This window comes from Grampus griseus, assembly GCF_964374135.1.
Source record: "Grampus griseus genome assembly, chromosome: 3".
Lineage (NCBI taxonomy): Eukaryota > Metazoa > Chordata > Mammalia > Artiodactyla > Delphinidae > Grampus > Grampus griseus.
The window spans coordinates 152,880,889-152,904,366 of record NC_139019.1 but is presented as its reverse complement, the minus strand read 5'-3'; the positions used below and the strand labels follow the sequence as shown (position 1 = coordinate 152,904,366).

The window sequence follows — 23,478 nt, the reverse complement described above, 5'->3', positions numbered from 1 at the left end:
TCAGGCAAGAAAAAGAAATAAAAGGCATCCAGATTAGAAAGGATGAAGTAAAACTATCTCTTTTGGCTGATGGCGTGATCATGCACATAGAAAATCCTAAGGAATTCACAATAAAATGATTAAAGCTAAAATATGAGTTCAGCAAGGTTGCAACACCTAAGATCAATATATAAAAATCAACTGTATTTCCATATACTAGCAATGGGAAAGCCAAAAATGAAATTAAGAGACCAATTTTATTTATAATAGCGTTGAAAAAGGTTAAAATACTTAGGAATAAAATGAACAAAAGAAGTGCAAGACTTCTACACTGAAAAGTACAAAACATTGTTGAAAGAGAACAAAGACAGCCTAAATTAATGAAGAGCCATCCCTTGTTCATAGTTTGGAAAATTTAACATTGTTACAGTGCCAACACTGCCCAAACTGACCTACAGATTCAGCACAACCCCTATCTAAATTCCAGCTGGCTTTTTGGCAGAAAAGATAAGAAACTCCTAAAATAAATACAGAAATGCAAAGCCGAAACAATCTTGAGCCGAAACAATCTTGAAAAAAGATAAAGTTGGAGGACTTGCACTTTCTGATTTCAAAGCTACAATAATTAATTACTACAAAGATTAAGACTTTGTGGTACTGGCATAAAGACACACATACATATCAATAAAAAATAACTGAGAGCCCAGAAATAAACCATCACATTTATGGTCAAAAGATTTTCAAATAGGGTGCCATGACCATTCAATGGTGAAAGAATACCCTTTTCTACAAATGGTGCTTAGACAACTGGATTAGGCAATGGGTACTTAGGTATGACACCAAAAGCACAAGGAATCAAAGAAAAAACAGACAAACCAGACTTCATCAAAATTAAGAACTTTTGTGCTTCAAAATATATAATCAAGAATATAAAAGGTAAACCCACAGGAGAAAGTATATGCAAATCATATCTAATAATGGACTTATATCTAGACCATGTAAAGAATTCTTACAATTCAATAATAAAAAGACAAATAGCCCAATTAAAAAACAAGCAGGGCTTCCCTGGTGGCACAGTGGTTGAGAGTCCGCCTGCCAATGCAGGGGGCACGGGTTTGATCCCTGGTCTGGGAAGACCACATGCCATGGAGCAACTAAGCACGAGCACCACAACTACTGAGCCCACGTGCCACAACTACTGAACATTCTGGCAGTTCCTCAAAACTTATACATATAATTACCAAATGACCCAGGAATTCCACTCCTAGGTATACAGTAAAAATAAAAACACTTCCACACAAAACACTGCACACGAATGTTCATAACAGCATTATTCATAAAGGCCAAAAAGTAAAAGCAATCCAAATGTTGATCAGTTGATGAAACAATAAATAAAACATGGTTTATTTGTACACTGGAATATTATTTGGCATTAAAAAGGCATGAAGCAAGAGCAGACAACAGCAAGCTGGCAGAATAGGAAGTCCCCACATTATTTCCCTCACAGAGATACCAAACTAACAATATATGCATCAAAATACCTTTATGAGTACTCTAGAAATCAGTTAAGAAGTTACAATACCCCAGGGCAAGTGCAAAGCCAAGAACAATAGCACTGAAATGGATTACAAGAGCCAATTCACTTTATCTGAGATTGCCACTCAGAAAGCAAGCACAGCTGAGCTCCCCCTCAAAGCTGGGGAATGGAGGTGGGGATGTTCAAAATTCCAGCTTTTCATAGGGCTTCCCAAGGGGCCAGTTTCTGTCTAACCTGACTGGGAGCACAAACAGAAGCCACACAGTTTGGACTCCTTGGGGCACTGAAAACAAATGAAAGACTGGGCAGCATGTTGTGGAACCAGAGGGCCTGTAGTGACACAGATGGAGGCCAGCAGGGCTTGGTAAGATTGGGAGAAGGCACTCAACTCTTGGCTTCTCTCTACAAAGGGAGAAGAAGGGAGCATTTGGCAATCCAGATTTTTAGAAAACTGCCCAAGGGACTAGTATCTGTTTTGCCTGCTTCTGGGAGCTGACAGAGAGCCAACATGCTTCAGATACCTAGGCACCACTGAGAATTAAAGAGAGTGAGAAAGCTTGTTGCAGTAGCAATGGCTAACCTTCAGTACTGCAGAAAAACACTAGAAGAAGCAAGAGATTAGGAGCTCCTGAAAAAGAAATGGACAAACCTCTCTAATTAGGAAATTACACACACAGGCCCAGAGAAGCCCATCCTCCAAAAAAGGTTCCAGAGGTCCCCAGAATCTCTAGCCAAGCTGATTGGTGAGTCTTCCCCTGTATGAAGCCAGTGTCAAACTCACAAAACTCAGGGGAAGGGGACTTCCCTGGTGGTCCAGTGGTTGAGACTGCAAGCTTCTACTACGGGGGCACGAGTTCAATCCCTGGTTGAACTAAGATTCCTACATGCTGCGTGGCACAGCCAAAAACAAAGACAAAACCCAAAAAACTCAGGGGAAAAAACTCATGAAGTACATGAAGAAACTAGGAAACATGGCCCAAAGGATCAAAATAAATCTCCAGAAACTAACAGAGATCTATGAATTATGGGAAAGAATTCAAAATAATTGTATTAAGGAAGCTCAATGATCTACAAGAAAACACGGAAAACTAAAAGAAACCATGAAAACAGTAACATGAACAACTGAGAGTATCAACAAGACAGAAACTATAAAAAGGAACCAAACAGAAATTCTGGAGTTAAGGACATAATAACTGAATTGAAAAATTCAATAGAGAGATTAAACAACAGACTTAAGCATAGGACAGAATCAGCAAACTCAAACACAAGTCATTTGAAATTATCAAGTCAGAGAAGAAAAAAGAAAAAAAATTGAAGCAAACCAATACACACATTAAGAGAGTTCCAAAAGGAGGAGAGAATTTGAATAAATTATGGTCAAAATTTTCCCAAATCTGAAAAAGGAAATGGGCCATCCCATATCAGAAGCTGAAGATCTCCAGCCAGAATGAACTCAAAGAGGCCCACAGTGAGACACATTATAATCAAACTATCAAAAGACCAAGACAAAGAGAGAATCTTGAAAGAAGTGAGAAAAGCAACTAGTCAAGGACAAGGGAACTCACATTAGATTATCAGTGGAAACCTTACAGGCCAGAAGAGAGTGGCATGATATATTCAAAGTGCTAAAATTTAAAAACTTCCAACCAAGATTACTATAATCTGGAAAACTGTCCTTCAAAAATGAAGATGAAATGAATTTTCTAAAACAAAAGCCGGGACTTCCCTGGTGGTCCAGTGGTAAAGAATCCGCCTTCCAATGCAAGGGACACAGGTTCAATCCCTGGTCAGGGAACTAGGATCCCACATACTGCAGGGCAAATAAGCCCACACATAAGAACTGCTGAGCTCGAGCACCTCAACAAGAGAGCCCGTGTACCGCAACTACAGAGCCCACACACAACTAGAGAGAGAAAACCCACACACCACAACTAGAGAGAAGTCCGGTGCCACAACGAAGAGCCTGCGTGCCACAACTAAAGATCTCACACGCCTCAACGAAGACCCTGCATGGCACAACTAAGACCTGACATGAACTTCCCTGGTGGCGCAGTGGTTAAGAATCCACCTGCCAATGCAGGACATGGGTTCGAGCCCTGGTGTGGGAAGATCTCACATGCCATGGAGCAACTAAGTCCGCGAGCCACAACTACTGAGCCCAAGTGTCACAACTACTGAGCCCACATGCCACAACTACTGAAGCCCGCATACCTAGAGCCCATGCTCTGCAACAAGAAGCCACTACAATAAGTCTGCGCACCGCAACAAAGAGTAGCCCCCGCTCGCCGCAACTAGAGAAAGCCCGCGCGCAGCAACAAAGACCCAGAGCAGCCAAAAAATAAAATAAATAAATTTATTTTTTTAAAAAAAGGACTTGACACAGCCAAAACTATAAATTAAATAAATTTTTTTAAAATGTAAAACAAAAGCTGAGTTCATAACCACTAGATCTGCTTTACAAAAAAATGCTAAAGGGAGTCCTAAAAGTTGAAACAAAAGGCCATTAGGGGGGCGGCTTCCCTGGTGGCGCAGTGGTTGAGGGTCCGCCTGCCGATGCAGGGGACGCCGGTTCGTGCCCTGGTCCGGGAGGATCCCACATGGCGCGGAGTGGCTGGGCCCATGGGCCATAGCCGCTGAGCCTGCATGTCCGGAGCCTGTGCTCCGCAATGGCAGAGGCCACAGCAGTGAGAGGCCCACAAACCACGTGGACACACACAAAAAAAGGCCATTAGGCAGCAACACCAAGCCATATAAAATAAAAATAGCTGATAAAGGTAAATATATAGACCAATACAATACTTTAATACTATAATGGTGGCATATAAAGCACTTTTAAGTCTGGTATTGAATTTAAAAGACAAAAACATAAGTAATAACTATAATTATAAAACTATGTTAATGAATACATGTAATTTGTGACATCAATAACAAAGTGGGAATGGGAAGATGTAAAAGAGTTTTTTGTTTTTTTGCGGTACACGGGCCTCTCACTGTTCTGGCCTCTCCCGTTGTGGAGCACAAGCTCTGGACACGCAGGCTCAGCAGCCATGGATCACGGGCCCAGCCGCTCCACGGCATGTGGGATCTTCCCAGACAGGGACATGAACCCGCGTCCCCTGCATCAGCAGGCGGACTCTCAACCACTGCACCACCAGGGAAGCCCCAAGAGTAGAGTTTTTGTACACAATTGAAGTTACATTGTTACCAGCTCCAAACAGTTTGCTATAACTATAAAATGTTTTATGTAAGCCCCATGGTAACCACAAAGAAAATGCCTACAGAAGATAAAATCAGAAAGAAATCAAAGTATATCAATATAAAAAAATCAAAGAAATACAAAGGAGGGCTGCAAGAGAGATAGAGGGACAGATTAGCTGCAAAACAGAAAACAATTAAAATGGCAATAAGTCCTTCCCTGTCAATAATTTATTTGAATGTAAATGGGTTAAAATGCTCAATCAAAAGACATAGCATGGCTAAATGGACTGAAAAAAACAAGATGCAACTATATTCTTTCTACAAGATAACATCACCTTAGATGTAAAGACATATAGACTGAAACCAAAAGGATGAAGGATATTACATGTAAACGAGAACAGAGGTAGCCATAAATGGAAAAAATAGACTTGAGCCAATACTATCTCTAGAGGCAAATAAGGACATTATATAATGATAAAAGAATCAATTTACCTGGAAAATAAACAATTATAAACATATTTTAAAAGATAACAATCATAAACAATCAAAAATAAATATGTATGTAACATCAGAACACACAAATATATGAAGCAAACAGTAACAGAAATGAAAGAAGAAACAGACAGTAAAACAATAACAGTAGAATTTAGGGACTTCTCTGGTGAAACAGTGGCTAAGACTCCACGCTCCCAACACAGGGGGCCCAGGTTCGATCCCTGGTCAGGGAACTAGATCCCATATGCATGCTGCAAATAAGAGTTCCCATGCCACACTTAAGAGTTCCCATGCCACAACTAAGGAGCCCGTGAGCCACAACTAAGACCTGGCATAACCAAAATAAATAAATATTTTTTAAAAGAGTTTAATATTCTGCTTTCAATAATGAAGAGAACAACCAGACAGAAGATCAATATGAAAAACAGAGAACTTGAGCATCACTGTAGACCAACCTGACCTAACAGGCAAATACAGAACACTCAACCTTATAGCAGCAGAATACACATTCTTCTCAAACACACAGGGAACATTTTCCAAGATAGATCACATAATAGATCACAAAACAAGTCTTAACAAATTTAAAAATACTGAAATCATACCAAGTATCTTTTCCAATCACAATGGAATGAAATTAAAAATGAAGAGCAGTTGGGAAATAAAAAATTCACAAATATGTGGAAATTAACACTCTTGAACGACAAATTGGTCAGAGAAGAAATCTCCTCCCTCAAATTAGAACATACTCTGAGACAAATGGAAACAATAACACAATATACTAAAACTTATGGGATGTAGCAAAAAGAAGTACTAAAAGGGAAGTTTACAGCACGAAGTGCATACATAAAGAAAAAAGACCTCAAATCAACAACCTAACTTTACACTCAAGGAATAAGAAAAAGAATAAGCACGAAGTTTATTTGCAAAGGGAAAGAAGTAATAAATATTACAGCAGAAATAACCAAAATAGAGAATTTTTAAAAAATACAAACAAAACTAAGAGTTTGTTTTTTAAAAATCAACAAAATTGACAAGCCTTTAGCTAGATGGAGAGAGCGAGGGAGACACAAATAATGAAAACCAGAAATTAGAGAAGACATTTCAATGGAAGCCACAGAAACAGAATTTTAAGAGACTACTATGAACAATTATATGCTAACAAATTGGATAACCTACAAGAGTTGGATAAATTTCTAGAAACATGCAATCCACCCAGACTCAATCATGAAGAAATAGAAAACCTATAGTAAGGAGATTAAATCAGTCATCAAAAACTTCCCAAGAAAGAAGAGCCCCAGGATCAGATGCCTCCACTAGAGAATTCTACCAAGCATTTAAATAAGAATTAATGCCGAGCCTTCTCAAACTCTTCCAAAAAATGGAAGACGGGGGAGCCAGACAAATACACGTTAATAAAAAAAATTTTTTTAAAAAGACATACCAATATCCCTTATGAACACTTACACAAAAATTCTCACCAAATTAGCAAACTGAATTCAACAGCAGCACTTTAAAAGGATTATACACCATGACCAAGTGGGACTCATTCCTGGGATGGAAGGATGGTTCAACATACAAAAATCAATAAATGTAATACAACACATTAAAAGAAGGAAGAAAATCACATGACCATCTCAATTGATGCAGAAAGGCTTGACTAAATTCAACACATTTTCCTGATAAAAAACACTCAACTAGAAACAGAAGGAAATAATCTAAAATAAAGGTCATTTATGAAAATCCCACAGCTAACACGACAGTCCATGGTGAAAGACTGAAAGCTTTTTCTCTAAGAATGCCCATTCTTGACACTTCTATTTAACACAATACTAGAAGTCCAATTAGGCAAGAATTAGAAATAAAAGGCATCCAAATTGGAAAGGGAAAAGTAAAATGATCTCTGTTCATAGATGGCATGACCTAATGTAAAGAAAACCCTAAAGATTCCACAAAAAAGCTGTAAGAATAATAAATGGATTCAGTAAAAAAATCAACATTCAAACATCACTTGTGGGACTTCCACAGTGGTTAAAAATCTGCCTGCCAATGCAGGGGACACAGGTTTGAGCCCTGGTCTGGAAAGATTCCACATGCCGCGGAGCAACTAAGCTCATCCTCCCCAACTACTGAGCATGTACTCTAGAACCCATGAGCCACAACTACTGAGCCCACATGTCACAACTACTGAAGCCCACGCACCTAGAGCCCATGCTCCGCAACAAGAGAAACCAGCGCAATGAGAAGCCCGCGTACCTCAATGAAGAGTGGCCCCTGCTCACCGCAACTAGAGACGGCCCACACACAGCAACGGAGACCCAATGCAGCCATAAATAAATAAATAAATAAATAAATTTATTTATTTTAAAAATCAATCAATAAATTTATTTATTTATTTATTTTAAAAATCAGTTGTTTCTACACACTAATAATGAACAATTCAAAAAGGAAATTAAGAAAACAATCCCACTTATAATAGCATAAAAAAGAATAAAAACGCTTAGGAATAAACTTAACCAAGGAAGTGAAAGAGTTGGGCACTTAAACTATAAAACATTGCTGAAAGAAATTAAAAACACAAATAAATGGAAAGACATCCTGTGTTCATGGATTCAAAGACTTAACATTAACAAAATGTCCATACTACTCAAGCGATCTTCAGATTCACTGCTCTATCAAAATCCCAATGGCATTTTTTGCAGAAATAGAAAAAAGACATCCTAAAATTCACAGGAAATCTCAAAGGACCCCAAATAGTCAAAATAATCTTGACAAAGAACAAAGATGGAGGACTCACACACTGTGTTTTCAAAACATGTTACAAAGCTACAGTAATCAAAACAATATGATAGGACTTCCCTGGTGGCGCAGTGGTTAAGAATCCACCTGCCAATGCAGGGGACACGGGTTCGAGCCCTGGTCTGGGAAGATCCCACATGCCGTGGAGCAACTAAGCCCGTGTGCCACAACTACTGAGCCTGCGCTCTAGAGTCTGTGAGCCACAACTACTGAGCCCAAGTGCCACAACTACTGAAGCCTATGTGCCTAGAGCCCGTGCTCTGCAACAAGAGAAGCCACCCAATGAGAAGCCCATGCACCACAACGAAGAGTAGCCCCTGCTCGCCGCAACTAGAGAAAAGCCTGCGCGCAGCAACAGAGACCCAACGCAGCCAAAAATATTAAATAAATAAGTGTAATTAAAAACAAAAAAAAAAACGATATTACCATGAAGACAAACATATAGATAATGAAACAAAATAGAGGGCCCAGAAACAAGCCCTTACATGTATGGTCAAATTATCTTTGACAAGGGTGCTAAGACTTTACAATGCGGAAAAGATAGTCTCTTCAATAAATGGTGTTATATACAACAATGTGCATACAGTTAATACTGTAATATACACTTTAAACTTGTTCAGAGGGTGAATTCATGTGTTTTTTACCACAATAAAAATAAAGCGTTGATACACATGCTAAGTAAAAAAAACAAAGTACCACATATTGTATGATTCCATTTACATGAAATGTACAGAACAGGCAAATCTATAGATTGGGGAGAAATGAAGGGAGATTGAGAAAGGGTACAAGGTTTCTTTTTGGGGTGATCCAAATGTTCCAAAATTAATCATGTTTATAGATGCACAAGTCTCTGAGTATACTAAAAAACCACTGAAGTATATAAACTTTCAACAGGTGAATTTTATGGTCAGTGAATTATGTTTCAATAAAGCTGTTAGAATCTACTATGGTAAACAACATTGAAAACTTATGTTTAAGGAAAGGCAGTTTTATCCTCAATAACAATATTGTATAATATTGTATTTTGAAAGACTCCTGCTGTTTTCCCTCTGCTGCTAAGGAAGGATACCCTGGTACTTCATATTTTTAAAAATTTATTCTCAAACCTCATTCCAGAAGGGATGCAAGACATCTAAGGCCTTCAAATAAGTACTACAGAACACTTACACTTTTTCAAAAGCACGTCCCCTTTGTCTACATAACAGGAGGACCTTCCTTAATACTTACAATACCAAATTGAGTCCCCCAAAGTTCACAGATTGAAAAAGGTAGGAAATGGGGAGCAGGAACAAAATGTTCTTGAGACTCAATAAAAGCAAAAGAAAAAAGAGCTTCTTGGTAAAACAATTTCTGAAAGTATATGGAAACCTGGTCCTCAAAATTCAGATCCTTCTACATAAAGTCCTTTCTTCACTTCAAGTGATAATCCTTCCCTCCCAACTTACACTTAGGCCTTCCATGAAAACAGACCAACTTCAGAAGGGTATCAGTATCATCACTTCCTCTAGTCCCTTTCTTTCACAGTCAGGAGTCCTTACCTGGTTCAGGGAGCTCAGGCTGAGGGGTCAAACTGGGAATTCCTGGCTCCTTTTCCACCTCTTCATTGCTGGCACTGGATTTATCACAAACTTTCAACCGTGGCCCAGCTGAATCTAAGCAGTCGGCATGATTTGGATCTGTCAGTGCATCCTCTAGTATGTTCGTCGAAGGAGGAGGTCTCTGTTCTGGGAACTCATCTCCCTTCTTTACAGGGTCAGCGGGAAGCAAGACCCCAAAGGCACCCTCAGAGTTTTCTTTCTCCCTAAATCTGTTAGTGCGCTTACGAGGTTTAGTGCGCCTTTGGTTTAAACGCTGCCACCGCTTTTTAGGCACCACTTGATTTACACTAGTGGGTTCATCATTCTCACTAATGATTTCAGACTCCAGCTCTGTCCCTTTTCTGTTTTCAAAAGAGGGGTCTTTTTCAGGAACTTTATCAGGGTCAGACTGGTTGACTTTATTATCAAAATTAACACTGGAAAAATGGGTACCATCTTCACTTGTTAAATGGCCCATTAATTGAAGGGGTTCTTCGTTACCAGGGTCTTCTGCCTCACCTCTGGAGGAGCTATTCTCTGAACCCCTACTCTCTCTGTCTCCCTGCAGTGCAGCCTCAAGAGTCACAGCTGGAAGCTGGTTCAGTTTTCTTTTGCGCTCTGTCTTTAAGGCTTTACGGTTCACTGTGTTCTTTCCCATCTGGGTTGAAAAACCATCTCTTAATTTGGATGGCTTTGATCGACCACAGTTGCGCCTAGTAATACAGTTTGAACGATTTTTGCCAGAAGCAGGGAGGTCTCTTTTATCGGACACCAAGCCAGGTAGGGAGGTAGATAGCTCCCCAGACAGTGCAGAGTCACCCCCACTAGGGCTAGAACGGACTGGATCCTGAGTGCCATCTCCATTTTTTTCTGAATTGTGAGTGGAACCTCCTGAAACCAAGACCTTAGAAGCCCCCACAGGACTACTGGTAGAACAGTCCCCAAGACCAGGACTCCGATAAGAGACCAAGTTCTGAGCAGTCATTAACCGTTGCTCCTTGGTCTTACTATCATGCATATCTTTCAACATCATTAGTAATGTACTGAATTTGTAGTCTGGTTCAATAGGTATATGATTCTGACCAGAGGCAGAAGAAAAAAGTAATGGTTTTGATGGCTTTGACATTCCGGAGTCACTGACATCTTCACTTAAGGATCTATAAGAGAGTTCTTTCAACTCTGACAGAACGTGTTTCACCACTGCTGTTTCTATGTCACTCGAATCCCTGGTTTTCTCATGCATGTTGCTCAGTAGTTTTAGCCCATCCACTTTCCCACTTTTGGAAATGCTGGCCAAAGGAGAGCCTTTGGTATCAGAAGAGCAGCATTTCAAACTGCAGTCCTCATCTGCAACAGGCGGTTCTACTACAACTGGGTTTTCTTTATGTTTGCACTTGATACTTCGGATCTTGGGCTGTTTGCTTTTCGAATGTAACAGAGCTTGATTTGTAGCCCCACCTTTTATTATTGAGTTCTCACTGGAAATGCTTGATGGTGTGTTAAATTTTGGAGAAAGACCATCATTTCTAAAATCTGATTGGGGTTTTCGGACAAGAGTTGATACTTTAAGATCAGAGAGATTAACCTGAGACGTCTCAGTTCCAGGCTCTACTGTCTTGGTACAATCCATCAAGTGGTCTGTGTGTGAGTTAGTAATGAGGGTCTTCTGCTTTGCTTTTACCTTAGTGTTCGTGGCAGGATACCTAGAATACTTTACCTTTTCATTTTTCTGCACAGGTAACATGTTCTCTGTTCTATCGAAAGCATCTGCAATTTCAAGGACACTATTATCAGACTCTGAACTATGATCTATGGGATCCAGATCACTGCTTCCATCATCATCAGAAGTGGTACAGATACTAATGGAATCACTTCGCTTTTCTTCATCACCTGCTCCAATATAGCAGAGCTGCACTTTTGAACTACACACCAGACCTCGCTGGAGTTTCTTCTTCTCCCCAGAACGTTTAGAGAGCAAGGCACCCTCAGACAAGCCCAGTAAAGAGTCACAATTTGAAGTCTCAAATTCTTTCTTTGCAGTGTTTTTTGTACAAGAAGAAAATAGGAAACTTCCTGGGGCAGAGCTGGGCCCTGTGAGGCTGTTTGCTATCCGGGAAAGTTCATTAGAGGCCTGCTTATCAGATACATCCCCAGAAATAAAGTTTAGGCCAAGGTTCTCTGGAATCTTTCCCCTCCGTTCTTCCTTATGTGCTTCAAATTGCATGTGGCCCTTTTTCACACTAGTCCTTTTTGGATTATCAGAGCTCTTTCTGGCTAGAGACTTAGCACAAGGTTTTTCCTTCTCATCTGCAGAATGTTCAGAGTCAAAAGCCAGAGATTTCAAGCAGCCATTAAGCAACAGGTCATGTTCTGATTCAGGGTCATTTGTACAGTCCTCAAACGGCATATCCTCCTCACTGTCCAACTTGAGTGAACTGGTGACACATTTTCGGTTCTTCGACCCTTTGGGAACATCATACTGCTCAGCAAGACCAACACTGGCTTCCCATTTACTCAAAATTTTCTGAGGAACCTTAAATTTAAAGAGAAAAAGATTATCACTAGTCTAAGAAATAGAAGGGGAAACAGGCAGATGATCAGTGAACACCTCTCAAATCAGAAGCTTTTCCAAGCCTTGTGCTTCTTCAAGCCTCTTTTATGGGACTGCCAGGTGGTTATCACCCACAGTTCACCCAGAACTTAGCTAATGGGGATTCCTCAACACTAGTTCTACCACTAAGATCTATCACTGGAGAAAGATTGATCCCATAAACCCTCCACTCCCCTTACCATTAAAAGCACAAAAGAGTGCACCATAAATTAGACTACAACATTACATTACTAATCAACATTATATTACTAAATCAAGGAATAACCAGACCACTCCTACTTACCCCTCCAACCTTAGAATAAAGATTTCCCTCCTGACTTATGAAGGCCAAGCACTTGCTCAGTTACATAAAAGAGAAAGCAAAAGGTTAAAGAAAGGAGATGCATGTGGAAAAACTAGGACTGGAGAAATGAGTAAGGCAGACCTGCCCTAGAAGAAATGAAATTTGGAACTCTGGTTATCACCAGGCCCTTGGCTAATCAAGATTCTTCTATACGTGTTACATACAATCTGGATTATAAGGACTTCCCTGGTGGTGCAGTGGTTAAGAATCCGCCTGCCAATGCAGGGGATAGGAGTTCAATCCCTGGTCCTGGAAGATCCCCCATGCCGCGGAGCAACTAAGCCCATGCGCCACAACTACTAAGCCCGCACGCCACAACTACTGAAGCCCGTGGACCTAGAGCCTGTGCTCTGCAACAAAAGAAGCCACCACAATGAGAAGCCCGCACACCGCAACGAAGAGGAGTCCCCACTCGCCGCAACTAGAGAAAGCCCACGCACAGCAACAAAGACCCAACACAGCAAAAAAATTAATTAATTAATTTTCTTTTAAATCTGGATTATAACCAAGCAGTGTCCTGGGCTTAAACATGTAGTCCAGAGACATCAATACACCCTGGATGTATGACAAGTTACATATGCTCTTTTCTTGATTCCTCATAGCATAAGGACATTGAGGCTCTGTGAAATATACCTAATTTTCAAGACACTTATTTCCCTCCCTGGCTTCATACAATAAATGTCAGTCAAGGTTCTATCAGTTAGTGTTCACAAACACTTTAATACTTGTGAAAGGTCATGTTCTGCTGACCATGTAAAAATTAAGGCCACTAGACAGGAAGCCTCCTCTTATAAAGCAATAAACTGATCATCTGGTTTACTTTACACACAAACACACACCCATTGACTTTCTAACTATGACCATAGTAAATCAATTTTCCAGAACCTGAAAGCCCTAGAGAACTCCTCTGAAAAGGGGGTTGGTTAATCTACATAGTTAAAGGCTTGACACAAAAACTCTGACACCTCCCCACCACCAACCACCCGAAGTATTAGAAAGGATAAAGTTATCCTCTTCTATTCTATCCTAACAATAGCACACACTAGTTGTTTCAGAGCATCAGATGTATGACATATAAAATATTTATTTCTAATCCTCACAACAGTTTGACAAGGTACATATTATTACATTAGCTTTACAGAGGAAGGAACTCCAGTTGTAAATAGCAGGGACTGCATACTGACTAAAAATTATCCTAACTGTGATTCTTATAAAATAGTCTAAAAGTCTGAAACACAAATCTAAGAGGAACTATTTCCTCTTCTAGAATAGACTATAAAGGAGTATCAAAAGAAACAGCCAAAACTTTAACACATCAAGCAAATGAAACAAAAACATCACGTTCTTTATTAAAACATAACCAGGTTTGAAACTGCTTAAGCCTTAACAACCACACACAAAAACCAAAACAACAAACAAAACAAAAATGTTTAAAGTCTTATCTTTCTCATTTTTAAGAGAAATAATTAATCCAGAGAGTGAAAAGTAGAATATTTCATTTTGATGATCATTTTCTTCTTACATCAGATATAACCAAAGATGACTGATCATGCCTTTTTTTACTATCACATCTAAGTGACATGGCAGAAGTTAACTGAAATCATTTCTCAAAAAATTGAGTATATTTGGAAGGCTAGCCCCATCTCATCCCTGCAAAAAAACTTGCTTTCTGCCAATTTTTCTCACCAACATCCTACTACCAAAGGAAATAACTTATATTCCAAAAATATAATACTTCTTCCTTTGATTGATCCTGTAAACCCTCCCTACCTACACCCAAGAAGATAATTTGAGAGGCTTTTTTTTTTTTTAAATACCTTATGCCTATATCCTTTTTCTTTCTGCTTCCCTCTTCTCCTAAGGACAGGTAGCTCTTCAAATTGATGTCTGCCTTCAAACATGACGATTGCTTTTCCAGCCACCCAGGCTCTCTCAGAAGGATCTCCAAAAGCCTCCACGTAGTACTGTCGATAGGGCCTCCGGTTAGAAACTAGATAAAAATAAAAACCACAGTGTCATTGCTTTAAAAAACTGATATTCATCATCAAGAGAACAGCCACATAGCAGTGGCCAAAGAAGCCTCTTTTCACTTAAAACTAAAATAAAATAAAAACTCAACAAGCTAAAAAACCTACAGAACAAGAAACTCTGAAGTAGGTCAGATAGAAGGTAAATTTTCAATTTTCAATTTATGTGACAAGAAAATGGTTAAGAGTGTAATGAACGAATTTAATGGTTTGGTCTGATGATATGCTATATATTCCAAACCAGTTGGAGGATGATTAGCTAATCATATAACAAATTAATATAACAACTAAGTTTTTTCTACCATCAATCTATAAAATTTTATACCCTCATTACCAGAAATCACAAAAGGCATATGATAAGCCACAGCATCACAAATATAATAATCAACAAGAACTAACCACCAAATAAACTCTTAAAACATTATGCTAAAATACAAGGAGGAAGAAATGTTTCAACACCATGCCACGTATGATGTGCTAACATTTATGACATAGCTACTCTGGGCAAGGTACTATACTAGGTGCTTTGCATGTATTCTTCACAACAATGAACTCTAAAATATAAGTAGTATAATCTCCATTTTATAGACAGAATAATAAATCCAACGACTTCAGACAGGGAAAATTCAGAGTGAAACATTGGTTTTGCAGAGAAAGTGAAACTTGATATTTCAAACTACAGAATTTTTTTTTAAAAAAGGAAATCTCAACAGCCCCCTCCCCACCAAAAATCCACTTATTCTATAGTTTCTTGGCTGTCCAAAGTTCTATGCATACAATTACCAAAAATAAAAATACAAATCTCATCCAGAAAAGATTATAATCAAATTTACCTAGTATGTGTTATCTTCTACACACTTACCATCTTTGCATTTTTCATACCAGTAAAAAATGTCACAAAAGAAATATAGTCAGGGCTACACAGGTGTAATGATTTGTCTCTATTTAGAAAAGGAAATCATTTTATATAAAAATTCACTTTAACTCACACTGAATTACAACCTGGTAAAATTTTGTTTTATTGTACATTTTAAAAACAAGTTCTGTAAAAATAGCAAACAAAAAAACCTGAACTCCTTAGTCTCTACCTACTAAATTAAACACATCAATAGAAACCACCTATAAAGGGGGATTAAATGTGTGTATGTGTATATATACACATACATACACACACACACACAGGTTCTTAAAGTCAGTCTGAAAAGTACATCATTCTCCCATAAATAAGTAAATTCAACTAACACAGACTGAACATTCATGACGTCCCAGCACTATACAGAGGACTGAAAAGAACTCATTGCCTGGTGGGTAAGAGATACACAGTATAAAGAGATTATGGTAAAACAGCATGCTAATTGCAATAACATGAACATTCATTTTTTTTTTAATTTTTCAAGTATGTCTTGAGTACACTACATTTTACTATTCGATAGTATCTATTGGTGATGGCATTTTTTAAAATTGAGATATAACTGACGAATAACATTAGTTTCAGGTATACAACATAATGATTCGATATTTATATATATTGCAAAATGACCCCCACAATGTCTAGTCAACATCCGTCACCACACGTAGTTATAAAAAGATTTTTTCTTGTGATGAAATCTTTTAAGATCTACTCTCTTAGCAACTTTCAAATATACAATACAGTATTAACTATAGTTGCCATGCTATACATTACATCCATGTGACTTATTTCTTTTATAAATGGAAGTTTATAACTTTTGACCCCCTTCACCCATTTTGCTCCTCCAGTCTGTTCTCAGTATCCATGAACTTGGTTTTGTTTTTTCAATTTTGGTTTTTTTAGATTGCACATATAAGTAAGATCATACAGTATTTATATTTTCTCTCTCTGATTTATTTCACTTAGTAAAATGCCCACCAGGTACATCCACGTTGTCACAAATAGCAAGGTTTCGTTCTTTTGTATGGCTGAATAATATTCAATTATGTATATATACCACATTTTCATTACCTATTCATCTATCGATGGACACTTAGTTGTTAACATTCACTTTTTTCAAAGTGAAAAATCATTAACTGGAGGACAAATGGGACACCTGAGCAGAAAATTTAAAGGTAAACAGTTTGTTGAGGGGAGAATTCCTATATAAGGGCTCAGAACCCTCAAAGACATGAATGAATAAAACGAATGAAATAGCTAGGAACTGCAAGTAGTTCAGAACACTAAATCATAAAGTGGAAGGAAAGGGAAACTAAGCAGGTAAGCAGTGGCCAGACCTGAACAGCTTGGATACCATGTTAAGAGTTTGACCACTGGGACTTCCCTGGTGGTCAGTGGTTAAGACTGCGCTTCTAGACACAAGAGGGAAGAGATATGGGAACATATGTATAACTGATTCACTTTGTTATAAAGCAGAAACTAGCACACCATTGTAAAGCAATTATACTCTAATAAAGATGTAAAAAAAAAAAAAAAAGACTCTGCGCTTCCAACACAGGGGGCACAGGTTCAATCCCTGGTCAGGGAACTGAGATCCCATGTGCCACACTAAGACCCTCCATGTTAAGAGTTTGACCATTATCCTGTTGGCCCTGAACCTCATTTAAACTGTGGAACCACAGGCTCAGTTTTCCATCTTAAAAAGATAAATCTCCTTGACCTCTGAATAACACATTTAACAGGAAACAGGAAACTCAGGAGACCAGAGATTACCAAAATAGTATATACTCAAGATGACTAAAACCTAAACTAAGGTGGTAGCAATGGGAATTAAAAGAACAAAATATGAAAGATTTTTTTTAAGAAGACAAATCAAAAGGACTAGATATTAATTAAAAGTCAGATAGAATGTGACCACCTAGAGGGGTGGGATAGGGAGGGTGGGTGAACCAAGAGGGAAGAGATATGGAAACATATGTATATGTGTAGCTGATTCACTTTGTGATAAAACAGAAACCAGCACACCCTTGTAGAGCAATTATATTCCAATAAAGATGTTAAAAATAATAATAATTAAATTAAATTAAATTAAATGTAAAAAAAAAAAAGTCAGATAGAAAAGATACTTGAACACCAATGTTTATAGCAGCATTATTCACAATAGCCAAAAGGTGAAAGCAACCCAAATGTCCACTGAAGGATGAAAGCATGAACAAAATGGAACATTATTGAACATTATACATCAATGGAATTATTGAGCCTTGCAAATGAATGATACATGTAATACAACATTTACCAGGGACTGAAGGTTATTGTTAAATTGTTAACAGAGTTTCAGTTTAGGAATATGAAAAAGTTCTGGAGATGGCTAGTGGTAATAATTGCACAAAAATGTTAATTTACTTAATGCCACTAAACTATAAACTTAAAAATAGATAAAATGATAAAATTATGTTACATATATTTTTTACCACCAAAAAAATCAGATAACAATTGGTAGTAAGGATATAGAGAGATTAAAACCCTCATCCAGTGCTGATGAGCATGTAAAATGGTACAGTAGCTTTTCAAAACAGTCTGGCAGACCTAGCTCTTCCACTCCCAGGTATTTATCTGAAGAACACAAAAACTCTAATTCAAAAAGATAATATGTCAGCTTCCCTGGTGGTGCAGTGGTTAAGAATCCACCTGCCAATGCAGGGGACACAGGTTCAAGCCCTGGTCCAGGAAGATCCCACATGCCATGGAACAAGTAAGCCCATGCACCACAACTACTGAGCCTACGCTCTAGAGCCCACATGCCACAACTACTGAGCCCATGCGCCACAACTACTGAAGCCCATGTGCCTAGAGCCCATGCTCTGCAACAAAAGAAGCCACTGCAATGAGAAGCCCGTGCACCACAACTAGAGAAAGCCCATGTGCAGCAACGAAGACCCAACACAGCCCAAAATTAATTAATTAATTAATTTAAAAAATATATATATATGCACCCCTATGTTCACTGAAGCGTTATTTATAACAGCCAAGATATGGAAACAACCTAAGTATCCATTGACGGATGAACGGATAAAGAAGATATGGTATATATACACAATGGAGTATTACTCAGCCACAAAAGAATGAAATCCTGCCATTTGCGATACTGATGGACCTTGAAGGAATTTTGCCAAGTGAAATAAATCAGACAGAGAAAAGATAAATACTATAGGTTTTCACTCATATGTAGTATCCAAAAAACGTAACAAGTGAACAAACAAAATAAAACAAAAACTCATATATACAGAGATCAGATTAATGATTACCAGAGGGGAAGGGGGATGGGCAAAATGGGTGAACGGGGGAGACTGTATGGTGATGGATGGTAATTAGACTTGTGGTGCTGTACACCTGAATTTATATAAAAAATTTAAATTAAAAAAAAGTCAGGGGGCTTCCCTGGTGTCGCAGTGGTTAAGAATCCACCTGCCAATGCAGGGGACACAGGTTTGAGCCCTGGTCCAGGAAGATCCTACATGCCGTGGAGCAACTAAGGCCGTGCACCACAACTACTGAGCCTGCACTCTAGAGCCCGTGAGCCACAACTATTGTGCCTGCGTGACTACTGATCCTGCGCTCTAGAGCCTGTGCGCCTAGAGCTCGTGCTCTGCAACAAGAGAAACCATGGCAATGAGAAACCTGTGCACCGCAAGGAAGAGTAGCCCCCACTCATCACAACTAGAGAAAGCCTACGTGCAGCAACGAAGACCCAACACAGCCAAAAATAAATAAATAAAAATTAAAAAAAAAAGAAGTCAGGGAATTCCCTAGTGGCCCAGTGGTTAGGACTCGGCACTCTCACTGCCAGGGTCCGGATTCCACCCCTGGTTGGGGAACTAAGTAAGATCCCACAAGCTGGTGCAGCCAAGGCGGAGAGTGTGAGTGTATGTGTGTGTGTGTGTCTGTGTGTCTGTGCGTGTACCTCAAAAAGTCAAACAGAGTTACCATTAGAGCCAGCAAGTCCACTCCTGGGTATAAACCCAAAAGATAGGAAATATATGTCCACATAAACACTTATACATGAATACTCACAGCAGCACTGTTCGTAATAGCTAAAACGTGGAAACAGTCCAAATGCCCATCAAATGATAAATTTATAAATAAAACATGTATAATATTTCATACAATGGAGAGCCCACGTGCTCTGTACCCTGCGCACCACAGCTACGGAGCTCATGCACCCTGGAGCCCACACACCACAACTAGAGAGAGAAAAACCCGCAGGCCACAACTAGAGAGAAGCCCTCACGCTGCTGCAACAACAGATCCCGTGTGCCTCAAGGAAGATCCCATGTGCCGAAACTAAGACCCAATGCAGCCAAAAAAAAAAGGAATGCAGCACTGATACATGGATAGATCTTAAAAACATTATGTTGAGTAAAAAAAGTAGTCACAAAGGACATATTATATGATTCCATTTATATTAAATATCCAAAATAGGCAAATCTATAGAGACAGAAAGTCGACTACTGGTCGCTTAGGGCAAAGGGGTACGGGAGGTAAAAAAGATTAGGGGGAAGGTAGGTAAAGGACATGGGTTTTCTTTTCCTTCTCCTCTTTTTTTTTTTTATTTTAAATATTTATTTATTTATCTGGCTGCGCCGGGTCTTAGTTGCGGCACTCAGGATCTTTATTGTGGTATGCACCTCATAATTGTGGCACGCGGACTTCTTAGTTGTGGCATGCATGCGGGATCTAGTTCCCCCACCAGGGATCGATCCCAGCCCCCTGCATTGGGAGTGTGGAGTCTTACCCACTGGACCACCAGGGAAGTCCCCATGGGGTTCTTTTTGGGGTGGTGAAAATGTTCTAAAATTTACTGGTTACACAACTCTGTGACTTACCAAAACCACTTAATTGTATACTTTAAAGGGGTGAATTGTATGCTATATGAATTACATCTCAATAAAGCTGTTTTAAAAAAAGGAAAAAGACTTAATGGTATAGGACACAAGAAGGAAGAAAGGGTAACTACTTGGTATTTGGTTTAAGTGACTAAGTGGCAGTAATTTATTCACTAAGGCAGGAAATGAAACAGAAAGTACTGGTTTGAGGAGGAAAATAATTAGGTCAGTTTTAAACAAGCTGACCTTAACTGCCTAAAGGACCTCCTGGTGAAAGCTTCAAGTATAGAGTTGGGATGCAGATTTGAAGCCTGGGGAAACACTAGCACTGTGGATATGAATTCAGTTTACTGATGACAGTTAAAACTCAAGAGTTAATAAGGATGGAAAGAAGGAGAAGGAGAAGGAGAAGGAGGAGAAGAGAACATGAAAGTCAAGAACAAGATAGATAGTTACTACGAGGAAGAATTTTCCTGCACCTGACAACCAAAAAATTAAAAACTAGTATCCACTGTACTACCAGGTCACTAATGACTCTGCTTAGAACAAGGTTAGTGGAATAAAAGGAGAGAATGAGAAATTTCAGTGCGTTCAGAAACGAGTGGCCATCTGGAAGTGGAGAAAGTTGATGATTCCTCCAAGAGTGGTTATGAAGGGAAGGTGTCAGGAAGACAGAGTCATGGGTAGGAATTTTAGGACAATAGGTTTATTCAAGTATTAGTTCCCTTCAGTACTATAAAGAGCCACACTAATTCTATGCTCTAATAAACCAAGTTAAGAAACATCTTTTTAAAAACTATTATTAGGGAATTCCCTGGTTGTCCAGTGGTTAAAACTCCACACTGCCACTGCAGGGGGCGTGGGCTCCATCCCTGGTCAGGGAACTAAGATCCCACATGCCTCATGCAGCGGCAAACAACAACAACAGCAGCAACGCTCTAGTCACCATCAATACCACATTCTCCTGGTATTTCTCTTCCATTCCTGATTTTCCCCCATCTCTTTTGCACACTGAAGTCTCCTCCTTACAGACCTCAAACGTTGGCTTCCTCAGAGCCACCTTTTATCCCACCGTATATTTTATCCCAAGGCCATCTCATCCATGCCCTACCCATGGCTTTGACTAATATCAACAAGCAGATGTCACCTCTAAGTTATAGATGTTCCAGTGCTCTCAGTAAATGAGGACACTATGTATGTACTGGTAAAGCTAAAAACTTGGGAACCTGCCTGAGGTATAGAAACCTTAGGCTTCATTCTCCCTCACTCCCCATTATCTGTCCATTAGCAAATCATATAGATTTTATCTCCTAAATAGTTCTTCATTCCCTATTCACAACTATAATCTCACCATAATCCCTGCAATGACCCTTTTGATTATCTCCTCTGATTTGTGTCCCTCTCCAAATCATTTTCCACACTGCACTCAGAGTGAACTTTAAAAAACACAAATCAGATCACATCTCCCTCTGCTCATAGCTCTTTAATGGTATCCTATTGTTCTTAGGAAAAAATACAAAATTGTTAATGAAGTCTACAAAATGCTGCATGATTTGACCCATATCTATTTCTCCAGCCTCATACTGTACCACCTTCCATCAGTCTATGGGCGGCAGCCCTTTCAGGGATTGAACATATACTACTTTCTGTGCTTGGAACCATCTTTTTTCCCTGGTTAATTCCTACTTGTCCTATCAGGTCTCAGATCAAAGATAATTTTACTAACAAAATTGGCCCTGACTACCCCTAACCTGGACCAAAAGTCCAGGTTAGGTACCCCCACTAATATCAGTGACTGTACATCAATATTTTGCCTTGAACACACCTCTCAGTTAACTATCTATTTGTCTGATTACTTGCTGGTGCCTTCACCCTTTAACTGGACTCTAATTATACACAAAGGGAAGCAAAATGTTTTGCCAATTACTGGATCCCAATACCTAGCTAGCATAGTACCTATAGAATGTACTTATTACTTGTTGAACAAATGGCATAGACCCAACTAGTGCATATAAAGAATATCACAATGAGTAAGAAACCATCAGTCTCACAGGCATAGGAAGGGTAGAGGGGGAGGACTAAAAGAATTTTCTACAGTAGAATTTAAATGTCCAAACAGGTCACAAAGTTTGATATCATTTTCTTTAAACAGTGAGCTATAAAGGTCTTTGGGAACTTCACTATTAATATTCAAAATATAAAATAAAATCCAACATACTACTTTAGGCAAGTTATCCTACAGATAAACAGACATGAATACATGAAACACAGTTATTATTTATAGCACTGTTTTGTATGCACACAAACACACATGTGTATGTGTATACGTATGTATTTTATGTGTAATCTTTCTAACACAAGATTAGAAACAACCTAAATATCCATCAACAGGGGAATGGTTATATAAAGTACACCATAAGAGGAAAATTATAGAGCTGTTTAAAAAAAAAAAAAGTTTTCAATGGAAAAATCTCCAAGAAGTGAAAAAACTGTAGAACAGGGGCTTCCCTGGTGGCACAGTGGTTAAGAATCCGCCTGCCAATGCAAGGGACACGGGTTCGAGCCCTGGTCCGGGAAGATCCTATATGCCGCGGAGCAACTAAGCCCGCGTGCCACAACTACTGAGCCTGTGCTCTAGAGCCCGTCAGCCACCACTACTTAAGCCCACGCACCTAGAGCCCGTGCTCCGCAACAATAGAAGCCACCGCAATGAGAAGCCCGCACACCGCAACAAAGAATAGCCCCCATCCACCACAACTAGAGAAAGCCCGTGCACAGCAACAGAGCCAACACAGCCAAAAATAAAAATTAATTAAATAAATAAAATTTTCAACCCCCCCCAAAAAACCCTGTAGAACATACATACAATATGCTATGTTTACGTTAAACTAAATCAAAGGGGGTAGGGAGATGAAACTATATAGTTGGATTTACATAAAGAAAGTCTAGAAAGAAACATTAATAACAGCTGGTTACTTTTTGAAAGGAGAGGTAAAGAGTGGGGCAGACCAGAGATTTTTTTAATCTTGTGTGTATATAACCAATTTAAAACCTAAAACACATATATTAAAACTACAGTAAAATCACAAACTATCTTAACAGGAAAGAGGGAGCTCAAAATG

The 23,478-nt window shown here is 39.0% G+C and overlaps 1 protein-coding gene across 7 annotated transcripts in view; it reads right to left on the bottom strand.

Annotated features, from left to right (window-relative positions):
• Positions 1-23,478, bottom strand: part of NSD1 (nuclear receptor binding SET domain protein 1) — a gene marked incomplete at its 3' end in the record, with an annotated part of 136,853 nt that overhangs the window by 62,761 nt on the left and 50,614 nt on the right. For all 7 annotated transcript variants that reach the window (XM_082650799.1, XM_082650800.1, XM_082650803.1 and 4 more), the window contains 2 exons: positions 14,354-14,526; positions 9,544-12,115 (listed from right to left, as the gene is read on the bottom strand). In XM_082650799.1, the coding sequence (XP_082506925.1) occupies positions 9,544-12,115; positions 14,354-14,526 (2,745 nt within the window). The remainder of the gene's footprint in view (positions 1-9,543; positions 12,116-14,353; positions 14,527-23,478) is intronic.